The 12,465-nt window shown below is 40.3% G+C and overlaps 1 protein-coding gene across 1 annotated transcript; it reads left to right on the plus strand.

Moving 5' to 3' along the window:
• The first annotated feature begins 7,461 nt into the window (after positions 1 to 7,461).
• fis1 (fission, mitochondrial 1) lies at positions 7,462 to 11,528 on the plus strand. Its single transcript, XM_084042699.1, has 5 exons — positions 7,462 to 7,509; positions 9,241 to 9,373; positions 9,530 to 9,606; positions 9,892 to 9,997; positions 10,904 to 11,528. The coding sequence occupies exons 1-5, from the start codon at positions 7,465 to 7,467 to the stop codon at positions 11,002 to 11,004; spliced, it is 462 nt and encodes a 153-aa protein (XP_083898825.1). The 5' UTR covers positions 7,462 to 7,464; the 3' UTR covers positions 11,005 to 11,528.
• Positions 11,529 to 12,465: the final 937 nt, after the last annotated feature.

The following is a 12,465-nucleotide window of genomic DNA, read 5'->3' on the forward strand; positions in this document are numbered from 1 at the left end:
CCCCCCTCCTATGACACATTTTAACACTGCTGCCCCCCATAACAATGTAACCAATCAAGTGCTAATAAACCAGGGAAATGTAAATGCAACGCAAACCATGAGCAGGGCGCCACAGGGAATCGAACCCTGTCCTAGTAAAACCAGGAGAACCAGACCAGCGCCTTATTTTGGTTTTTTTGCGTTTGTTTTTTTTATGACGCGAATGACGCATTTTATGACGCGAATGGCGCAACGCAAGTGACCTCCCTAACCCTAACCAGCAGCACCCTAACCAGCAGCAGTAAAGAATTAAAAAAAGTTCCTACCTTCCAGCCATCTTCACTGCACACGCTGCAGCAACAGCATCATAGTTCCTACCTTTCTGCCATCTTCACTGGACACGCTGCAGCAACAGCCATAGATATAGAAACCTAGATCGTCACAGCGGATCATCCGTTTCCATCTGCGTCTTCTTCTGTCACTCCAGCCCCTGCATGTCCTCAAGATGTCTTCTTCTGGTCAACTTCAGATTCTGGAAAGAAAGACAAAACAGTTCAGTTGTGTAGGCCATTGTTTTCTTTTTGTTTTGCGTTGGCGGATTTCTTTTGCGAATGGCACATTTTATGACGCAACACAAGTGACCTCCCTAACCCTAACCAAGAGCAGCAAAGAATTTGAAAAAGTTCCTACCTTCCAGCCATCTTCACTGCACACGCTGCAGCAACAGCATCATAGTTCCTACCTTTCTGCCATCTTCACTGCACACACTGCAGCAACAGCATCATCGTTCCTACCTTTCTGCCATCTTCACTGCACACGCTACAGCAACAGCCATAGATATAGAGACCTAGATCGTCACAGCGGATCATCCGTTTCCATCTGCGTCTTCCTCTGTCACTCCAGCCACCTGCATGTCCTCAAGATGTCTTCTTCTGGTCAACTTCCGATTCTGGAAAGAAAGACAAAACAGTTCAGTTGTGTAGGCCATCGTTTTCTTTTTGTTCTTTTGCGAATGGCACATTTTATGACGCGAATGGTGCAACACAAGTGACCTCCCTAACCCTAACCAGCAGCAGCAAAGAATTTTAAAAAGTTCCTACCTTCCAGCCATCTTCACTGCACACGCTGCAGCATCAGCATCATAGTTCCTACCTTTCTGCCATCTTCACTGCACACGCTGCAGCAACATCATCATAGTTCCTACCCTTCTGCCATCTTCACTGCACACGCTGCAGCAACAGCGTCATAGTTCCTACCTTCCAGCCATCTTCACTGCACACGCTGCAGCAACAGCCATAGATATAGAAACCTAGATCGTCACAGCGGATTATCCGTTTCCATCTGCATCTTCCTCGTCACTCCAGCCACCTGCATGTCCTCAAGATGTCTTCTTCTGGTCAACTTCAGATTCTGGAAAGAAAACAAAACAGTTCAGTTGTGTAGGCCATTGTTTTCTTTTTGTTTTGCGTTGGCGGATTTCTTTTGCGAATGGCACATTTTATGACGCAACACAAGTGACCTCCCTAACCCTAACCAAGAGCAGCAAAGAATTTGAAAAAGTTCCTACCTTCCAGCCATCTTCACTGCACACGCTGCAGCAACAGCATCATAGTTCCTACCTTTCTGCCATCTTCACTGCACACACTGCAGCAACAGCATCATCGTTCCTACCTTTCTGCCATCTTCACTGCACACGCTGCAGCAACAGCCATAGATATAGAAACCTAGATCGTCACAGCGGATCATCCGTTTCCATCTGCGTCTTCCTCTGTCACTCCAACCACCTGCATGTCCTCAAGATGTCTTCTTCTGGTCAACTTCCGATTCTGGAAAGAAAGACAAAACAGTTCAGTTGTGTAGGCCATTGTTTTCTTTTTGTTCTTTTGCGAATGGCACATTTTATGACGCGAATGGCGCAACACAAGTGACCTCCCTAACCCTAACCAGCAGCAGCAAAGAATTTTAAAAAGTTCCTACCTTCCAGCCATCTTCACTGCACACGCTGCAGCATCAGCATCATAGTTCCTACCTTTCTGCCATCTTCACTGCACACGCTGCAGCAACAGCATCATAGTTCCTACCTTTCTGCCATCTTCACTGCACACGCTGCAGCAACAGCGTCATAGTTCCTACCTTCCAGCCATCTTCACTGCACACGCTGCAGCAACAGCCATAGATATAGAAACATAGATCGTCACAGCGGATTATCCGTTTCCATCTGCATCTTCCTCGTCACTCCAGCCACCTGCATGTCCTCAAGATGTCTTCTTCTGGTCAACTTCTTCTTCTGGTCAGATTCTGGAAAGAAGACAAAACAGTTCAGTTGTGTAGGCCATTGGTTCTCAGTGTGGGGGTCCCGGGACCCCCAGGGGGTGTTAATATAGCATCACAATAATTTTAACCCTTTATATTTTGGCTGTTCAAAAATAGCAGATATACAAGCTCAGGCCAGCACCGAATACCACGCTATGAGCTTGTAGATCTGCCATTTTTGAACAAAATCGGTGTGTGTGAGATAGATAGATAGATAGATAGATAGATAGATAGATAGATAGATAGATAGATAGATAGATAGATAGATAGATAGATAGATAGATAGATAGATAGATAGATAGATAGATAGATAGATAGATAGATAAAATAGTCAGGCTAAAAAGATATATCTTTTTTTCCCCTCTTTTTTAAGCAAACATAACTCAAATCTTTGCTTCTGGGGGTCCCTGGAACCAAATATTTGAGATGGGGCCAAATACATTTAATTTTGGGGGTCCTTGACATGAAAGTTTGAGAACCACAGGTGTAGGCCTACAGGGTCACATTTTGGAAGCCTTCACTACCGTGCTTATAGTCTGTTCTGGTTTCAGAAATTACTAAAGACAGGTAGTAGTTCACAAACATTTACATGTCAAGGACCCCCCCCCAAAGTCATTTGTATTTGGCCACAGATCCCATCTGAAAACATGTGCCAGGGACCCACATACAAGATTTGTGTTAATAATATTGTTTGTAATACAACACACATCTTGTAGCCTTACAGGGTCCCTGTCATAGGAGAGTCCTTGATATGGAAGAGGTTTGAAAACAACTGACTGAGTTGGTTTTAGTAGTTGTAGTTTAGTTGTAGGCTATAGTTTAGGCTATAAACCCAATTCTTAAACAATAATGTTAAATAGTCAGGCTAAAAAGATGTAATTTTCATATCATTCAAACAGTTTGTATTTACCTGCAGCAGGGGGGGGCAGGTTCCATTCTGAAGTGATCCACCCTGGCATCTCTCACCTGCCTTCTATTTATATCTAATAAGCACTGCTCACATCCAGTCAATCAACATAATGATGATTGACTAATGGTGTGTGTGTGTGTGTGTGTGTGTGTGTGTGTGTGTGTGTGTGTGTGTGTGTGTGTGTGTGTGTGTGTGTGTGTGTGTGTGTGTGTGTGTGTGTGTGTGTGTGCGTTTATGTTCTTCATGTTATTAGTGGAAGGTAACTGGGGTCTTGTTTTTCAAGGCACAAGGACCCCTGTGTTAGTGAGCGCTACCTACTGGGCTGGCAGCATTCCAATAATTTAACAGTGGGTAGCAATATTCAATAAATCACAAGTGTGAATAAACAAGCTTAGTTTGAGAAGAACAGTGGGCAGCAGACACAGCAGCACCCAGAAACGAGTATTGGCTTCAATGCCTAGGCTGGAATTGAACCTGTGGCCCTGTTTGCAGATACCACAGAGGTGTTCACCAACTCCACTGCCCTACAGCACCACCACACATTTACACATCCTTTCTTTTAGTACTTTTAAATGTAGTTCCTGGATGTTAAGTCTTCAAAACATGCTTCAGAGTAAAGGAGCAGGAGGATTTGAACCCACGACTTTTGGATCATGTAGACAACGTTCAGCACAGTGAGCTGAGCTACCATGCTGCCTGCTCATCCAGACCAGTTTGTGTTCTGCTTTAAGTGACTACTAACAACGATACAAACAAAATACAGATTTTTGTTTTGGTATATTGTGCTGTTGCTTGTCTAGAATCTCTAGGTGTTTGAATGTTTATGGAGCACAATGGAAACAAGCCTCTGGCTTTATTGTGAGGAATCCATCCAAGTACAATAGTTAATTGAGTTCGGATTCTCTCTACATAATGGCAAAAGGTCCTGGGTTCAAATCCTACAAATAGCAGATCTACATGTTTAATTCATTGTATAACTGTACCTCTGTGCTTTTTGCAAACTGTTAATAAAGTATTCAATCAATCAAAACAATCTTGAAATAATTGTGACAAAGTTTTAATACTTTTGAAAGTACTTTCTTTGGGGGCCCCCTGGCATAAAATCTCTTCAGATGAGGGTCCGCAGCAAAATACAATTTGGGGGTCCTTGATATGAAGAATTTGAAAACCACTGTGTTGTTCAAAGGAGTGGCCATAGTTGAATGGGTAGAGAGCCTGTCTTGTAAACAGAAAGCCCTGGGTTCAAATCCTGGGCCTGGCAATGTGATTGCGTCCATGAGATAGGCACTGAGTTCCTAGCTGCTCCTCTGTGGGTGGCCAGGGACGTGCACAGATAGACTCTAGGTGGTGCTAGAGCACCTGCCCTTTGCCCTCTTGACCAGAAGTGCCCTTTTGAAAAAAAGGGGGAAAAAGTGTTTGTTTTTTTTTCAGTTTACAGCAGGGGTCTTCAACAGGGGGTCCAGGACCCCTAGGGGGTCCTCAGAGTTACTACAGGGGGTCCGCCAAATCTTTATGTGATATGATTTTTCTTTTTACCATAACCACTCGAAACCTAGCATCCCTTTTCTGAGGAGAACTTTAGCCAAAAATAGCAGATCTACAAGCCTTGTAGATCGGCTATTTTTGGCGGTATAGGTGTAGAGGGGAAAAAGAGCAGACCAAGCAAACACAAAAAAAGTATAATTTACTTGAGCACCTGCCCCTCAAAATGTCTGTGCACGCCACTGAGTTACGTTCGTTTCGGGTCAAAATAAAAAATGAAACGTAAGAAAACAGGGTTTTGCTTTTTCATTCTTTCATTTCTCGATCTTAATATCAAAGATACTGTAAAGACTAGACCAGAAGCGGAAGTAGATTTAGGACTTAAAAATAAAAGTGTGTGTTTGTCTGTGTATATATATATATATATATATATATATATAATTAAATATAATTTTATTATACCGTACCATACCATACTCACTCCAAATCTCCCTCCACAGCAGAGCCCAACTCACTCCACACACTTGCCCAACTCACTCCACACACTTGGCCAACTCCCTCCACACACTTGGCCAACTCACTCCACAAATTTAATTTGCACAACTCACTCCACAAATTATTATTGAGGAAGACATTTGTGCTTAAGTACAATATTGAGGAATTAAGTACAATATTGAGGAATTTGTTACTTTTAACTCTATTCTGTTTTAGGCTTGGTTAAAGTTTTAAATACTGTCTCTACAAAACAGTCTCTACAAAACAACTTAATGGTTCTTAGATGTCTTATTCTATTGTTGGTCAAATCAAGAGGTGTTGTTATATTCCTCGTTAAGGTTTTGTTTTTTGACCTAAACCAAAGTGGATCCAAAGTTTCTCTTTATATTGCATGTAACCAAATGAACCCAAAGGTTTAAGAAACACTGCTCTAAATACCAGGTTTATACACAGGTTTATATAAAAGCTACAAGCTGCTGTTCATAACACAACACAAGAGGTCAAATGTAGGAATGGAACAGTTTATTTGACAAAAGGGGCAGTGTAAAACTTGAATCCACTGTTGGATAAATAGTAGTTATATACATAACTTTGGGACTGTGAAATGCATAGGAAAGTGTTGTTAATTGTAAACTGTAGACAATGAACATCTATTTTGATATAAAGTTATACCTAAATAATTAGATGTTATTTTACAAGGTGAGGCACATTTTATTTATTTTTTAAATAAAATGAGACATTTTGAAAGTAGCCGATCTACAAGCTCACTTTATAGGAAGATGAGCACTTACTCCTATTCAATGAAACATCCATTACAATGAGGTGTTGATTAATGGGTCATGTGCCTGCATTATGCAATGACCAGGTGATAGGCTATGCAGATAAGGTGTTGATGTGAATGGGTCATTTGTATGAAGTCAATTAATTATTCCAAGAATAATGTAAATGGCGTGAAATGGGGGAAAAACACACACACACACACACACACACACACACACACACACACACACACACACTATAATATTATAATTTATAGCTGCAAAGTAACTAGTAAAACAAATACATTTAGTGGAGTAAAAAAACAATATGTGGATCCAATATGTAGTGGAGTAGAGGTAAAACCATTGGAAGTTGGGAATACTCAAATAACGCACAAATACCCAACATTGTACATAAGTACAGTACTTAAGTTAATGTACTTAGTTACTTTACACCACTGACACATTGAACCAATATTACACTGGTGACATTGCATGGAGTGAGTTGGGTTTGGTCCTGGAGTGAGTTGGCTTTGGTCCTGGAGGGAGTTGGTCTTTGGTCCTGGAGGGAGTTGTCCCAGCCCTGGAGTGAGTTGGCCGAGCCCTGGAGTGAGTTGGGCGAATATTTCTTAAGTCTTCATGGAGTGAGTTGGATTTGGAGTGAGTTGGGTGGTATTCGTGTTTCACTATTGAAACAGTTGAGCAGTGTGGCTCAGCTGGCTATATAATTTCTAAGTAAAACAATAACCGACAACAAAAAAACTATTGAAAATGACGCAGCAAATAAGCAGTCACATGATAACCTTACGTCATCTGGCTTCGCCCAGTACCTGTGGAAAGCTCCATTTCTGTTTCCAATTAACCAGTATGATCCGGTCTAAAGCCCGCCTACTGTATCTGGTAATTCTCACGCACACATACATGCATTCCACGTTTCCGTATCTGCTGTAGAAACCAGAGCGGATATGCCAACCATCCGACCCAATCTACTCACTGTTAGGGTTGCCATGTCCGCTTATTATAAGCGACTGTGGACTTGTTTTTCTGTAAAGTTACTTGTAAATATTCGTAGTTGCGCGGGTTGTGTTTTTTGGGCTTGTTTCTAAAGTGCAGTTGCTTATTTGGTATTGTTTCCTAATGTTGTTTAAACCAGTGGTTCTTAAACATTTTCATGTCAGGGACCCCCAAAATTAATATGTAAGTATTTGTCCTCAACCCCCCATCTGAAAATAATGTGTGCCAGGGACCCTCCCCGTACAAGATGTGTGTTGTTAAAACGTATCAACAATGTTCCGAATTTACCTCTTTTTTCTCCAAGTTTCTTCTTTTCTTTTTTTTGAAAATTGCAGATCTTGCGATTGTGAGCTTGTAGGTCGGCTATTTTCAAATATCCGTAGCCTATTATAGTCGCTCCTTTTGGTCTTGTTTTCATAGATGTAGTTGCTCATTTCTCTCGCAGAATCTGGCAACGCTTGATACGGTATCAAATGTGTGTGTGGGTGATTTTCAGAAACTGTTTCCGGAAACATGGAGGCTGTCGTCAGTGATGTGGTAGCTCCCGAGGACCTCTTAGTAAGTTTTCACCCTAAATAACATCTATTTTGTCTATATATTTAACTTACAATACTTGTTTTACACCTTACTAGCACACAGTAGTTGTCAGACACACGTGTACATGTTAAGAAGTGGTGAAACAGAGCTGACATGCGATGAGCGACCAGCTGATGACAGCTAACATTAATTAGCACGTCTGTTGTTTGTGTTGTTGTCGCACAAAGTGCAGATAAGGTGAACCACCACGCTTTAACGTTTAAATATTTATGTATCCTATATTTATATAAGATATATATACATTTTTGTATACAATTGAATGGTATATTTTCATAAGCGTAGTATAATTTGAAGCACGGAAATTGGCGAGTAATTATTTAATTATTTAATCACAGATATAAAAGGGGTGAGTGTTTATGATTGAGTTTACTTAATCTCACTCCTTTTCGGATACGTTTAGATAACTTTCTCTATTATTTCTCTTGTTTCTTTTTTGTTCTATATTTTAATCCGATATTCAGTCTTAAGTGTTTTTCTGTTGAAAGTACAAAAAAGGGTTTCTGTTTTTATTAACATGATCGAAATACACATGACTAAACTAAAACATAATGAATCATGATTAAGAAGACAAATGTACGTTTTGAAAGTAGTATTTTTAAAGAAACACGTACTGGCACATTGTTGCCAGCTTGTTGTTGTCTCGGGTGGGTGGGGGTTGGGGGGGATGAGCCAAATAACGCCCCCAACGAAATCTAGTATCAGCACAAGCTAAAAGTCACATATACAGTCAAATTCTGAGTGTTACTGTAATCCGAAGTAAAGATGTATGTCCTGGCTGCCCACTCCCCCGCGTGGTGTACGAGTGTACGACATTTCCACCACTGATCACCTACTTGGCTAGGCCAGTGGTTCTCAACCTGTGGGTCGGGACCCCCCGGGTGGTCACCACATGATTTTGGGGGGGGTCCCCAGATGCCAGTGAAGTGACAATTTAATGACTTAAAAATACCTTTTTAATACTTACAAATAAAAGATAGAAAAATAGCACTACTGCATCAAAAGTAGTCAACAAACTACTGGTCAAACATTGGCCAAATTGCGTTGCGAGGCGTTTTGAGCTTGTATGTCGGATATTTTCACAATATTTATCTGTGGAACCAAGTCAACAAAATTGAATGCCTCATCTCCTACACTCCTACAAGTGCTTGTCACAAATATGATTATTTTGGGGAGTTATGGCCTGAAAAGGTTGAGAACCACTGGGCTAGGGGAAACGTCGATTCCCGTTCCCTTCCCTTCCCATTGCGCGTGTCCTACCCGACACCAGGGTCTACATTTCAAAACGGAAGAGTAAGGAGGGCCACCTCCAACCACTGTAGATGTATTATATTGTATTATACTCTCTACCATACAGGTTTGTTCAGTTAACGTTTTATTCATTAAAATAAGGTCTGGAAGGTCTGGATTGCATCTTTAATTTAGCTATGAGAGTGTACATGTGGAACCAAATGCCTATGGACCCATAAGGTTGCATTTACACCCTCATAGTTACTCTCAGAGAAAAATATGATTTTACTGTGTGTGTGTGTGTGTGTGTGTGTGTGTGTGTGTGTGTGTGTGTGTGTGTGTGTGTGTGTGTGTGTGTGTGTGTGTGTGCGTGCGTGTGAGAGAGCGCAGGAAATTACAGCTGTTATCCAACTAAGAAACACTGCCTATTGCATAGGATAACCCTTTTTGTCATGTGTTTGTCAGAAATTCGAGAAGAAGTACAACGGCGAGCTGGTAAAAGGTGCCGTGTCCAAAGAAACCAAGTTTGAATACGCATGGTGTCTAATTAGGAGCAAGTACTCGGATGACATCAAGAAGGGAATCGTCCTGTTGGATGGTGAGTTAGTTATCCACTACCCCCCTTTCTAAATACATGGTCAAATAACACTAACATGACATGTGAATATATATATATATATATATATATTTAAAGTGTTGTCTTTGAGTTCCACATGGAATTGGGACTAATTATTCTTGTGTTTTCTATTTTTAGACCTAGTTCAGAAAGCAACAAAGGAAGATTCCAGGGACTTCCTCTTCTACCTGTCAGTTGCCAACTACAGACTAAAGGTGATGACGGTCGTGCATTTACTATAGCAACCACATTATCAACAGTGTGTTTGTTTTTTATGGCTTTTGCAGCATTGCCCTCATTGCATTGCATTTGTTTTGGACATTTACACAATCATTTTGTTTGCCAAAGATTACAATGAACATGTGATTGTTCTAATAAAGTATCACAGGGATAATGTTTGTTGAACTTGTCACCTGTCCCTCACTTATGACCTTTTTTTTCTCCTTCCCTGCTCTTTGCTCCCACCTTCCTTCCACTTCTCCCTCTGGTTTCCATTCCAGGAGTATGAAAAGGCCTTGAAGTACATCAGGACTTTGCTGAGAAACGAGCCAGCGAACAAGCAGGCTCAAGATATGGAGAAACTCGTAGACAAGGCTTTGAAGAAGGGTAAGAGGCTTTTAGGCACCTAGTGCACATTCTCTACCCTTTACATTAGTGGTAACCAAACCTTTCAAGCCCATGAGCACTTTTTATTCCAATGTGTAAGCCAAGGTCTACCGCTACAGTATATTCTAAAAAAAACACCATGAGTAAGACAACATATTTACTATTGCAATTTCTGTCAGGCTCAATCTATTTGCATTAAAGGTGTAACGATACAGTAACTGCATTGATGAATCGATTTAAATTTTCAACGATCTACCATATCGATATGCAAATAGCAAAATATCGTATCGTTTGACTTTATATCGTATCGAATCGTCTTCTTGTCGCCTCCTCTCCCAATACACAAACCTGTGTCTACACTGTCTACACTGTAAAACTCTTAACGCTGACGGTGTACAAATATAACCAGTCCTTTTTGGTTCCATTTTGTACACTCTCTTGAGTTACAGACCTTTAACTCCTCAAGGACCCCTGGGGGTCCCCGGACCGTTGAGAACCAGTGTAGTGGTTGTCAGGTTGAAAGTGGTTAAAACATTTAGTTTTAGACAGAATTTGTCACTGTATTTGGAAATGAGTGTGCACAAAGTACTGATTTAGTAAAAAGGATAACTTTTTGTATAGTTGTATATTGCAATAACTGATGTGTGGTCACAAAATCCCAAGTCACACCTGGGCTTTTCTCACGGCACATCAGTGTGCAACATTTGGCACACCGTTTGGGAAGCACTGACCTAGTGTATAAACTTGAGCCTGACTTCTCTTTATCAGTAAGCCTGATTTATGCTGCAGGGACAGTGTCGCGTGACATAAAATATGTATTGTCAGTTGACAAAGTGTTGACGTATCAACACTTTATGGTTAGTATTTGTAAAGACTTGATGTTGAAGTTTACCCCTTGTCCTCTAGATGGCTTGGTCGGCATGGCGATCGTCGGGGGAATTGGCCTGGGCGTGGCTGGACTAGCAGGCCTCATCGGATTGGCTGTGTCAAAGGGAGCAACAAAATGATAACAAGGAGATAGGGGTTGGGGGGTGGCCGAGCTTTCCTCCTCTTGAAAAGTGACTGAGGTACTACTGACCATTGCTTTCCATAACAAATTAAAACTTTGGAAAAGGGTTGGTGGATATCTTTGTGGAGAGAACTTCAAAGAATTTCTTTTCAGCCATGTTGTCAGGGAAATAATATGGTTTAATTTTTGTTTCTGATGTATTTACCATTTAGAGACAATTAAAGGTTTCTTAAAAATGCCATAATTTGCCGCTTTCTCAATTTAATACGAGACGAGTGCTATTTTTCCATACTTAAGACCTTACTTATTATGTGTATATTCATACAATGTCGCTTTGGCGCATTCTCATCTATGTTTAAACATGTAAATAAAAATTAATAGAAGTGGAATGCAAGTTATTGCTCGATTGTATGGAATTTCTCCATAATGAAGAAAGGTAGCTCACACCTTGCATTCACTTCCTAGTACTTGGATTTTGTAACGAAAACAAATCTTTATAAAAGTGCAATTGTTTTATGATTACTGTTGTCTGTTTAATTATTTCTGCCATAAAGAACTGTAAGGTTAAAGAAGGTGTCTTTGAGTGTACAGGGAATTGTAGCATTATATAGGTGTTAGAAGGGTCACAACAAGCTGCTAGCTGATTGGTTTGAAATGCCTCATTCTGTTGATAGGAGGCAGCTGAAAGAGAAGCTTGTTTGAGTTTTATGCAAGGGCATGAGGACAGTGCTGCATTCTCATTAGAATTGGAAATAAGGCTTGGTTTCATTTATTCTGAATATAAAATCAGCACTTAAACCTCAGAAGTGGTTGCACTTACAGGAAATGAATAATATATTTGTCAGTAAATGTTTCTGTCTTTAGTGTCTTATATTATTACTTATTATATTATACTTTACTAACTGTTTTATTTGGCTGTAATCTCAGTCTCGGTAAATAAAGAGATTTTGAAGTGACAAATTTGTGTTCTTGCAAAATCATTGCCGATGTTTTGGAATAAATGACAGTGTTTGGAGTATCACACACATACAGACATCCTGTTGTGTGTTGTTGAACTGTATATGATTAGGAAAGGAAGTACAATGTGATAGTTGTGGTGTAATTTTCCATTTGCCTGTTGACATATCTGACCTATCAAAGTAATTTATTGATTGACTAAAGTCCAACATACTGTATACTGTAGTTCCCATCTCTGCAAACCAGACAAATATTGTTCACATTCCTTATAGTTATGGAGTATACTATATGTTGTGAATTATTGTATGCAATTGATTGTCTTTGGCTTTGTGCTTGAGGCATTAACTCTAATATATATACTGTAGGTAATAGTATATAAATGTACTAAATATAAGTATACAATTTACAAAGTCAAATCTGGATTCTGCTTTGTAGGTGTCTACTGCCTTGTCTTGACTCCCAAGGTGGGATTTGGGTCCCTGGCATGATTTTAGAGCAGGAA

This window comes from Gymnoscopelus microlampas, assembly GCF_963454915.1.
Source record: "Gymnoscopelus microlampas genome assembly, chromosome: 19".
In the NCBI taxonomy this organism is placed as follows: Eukaryota; Metazoa; Chordata; class Actinopteri; order Myctophiformes; family Myctophidae; genus Gymnoscopelus; species Gymnoscopelus microlampas.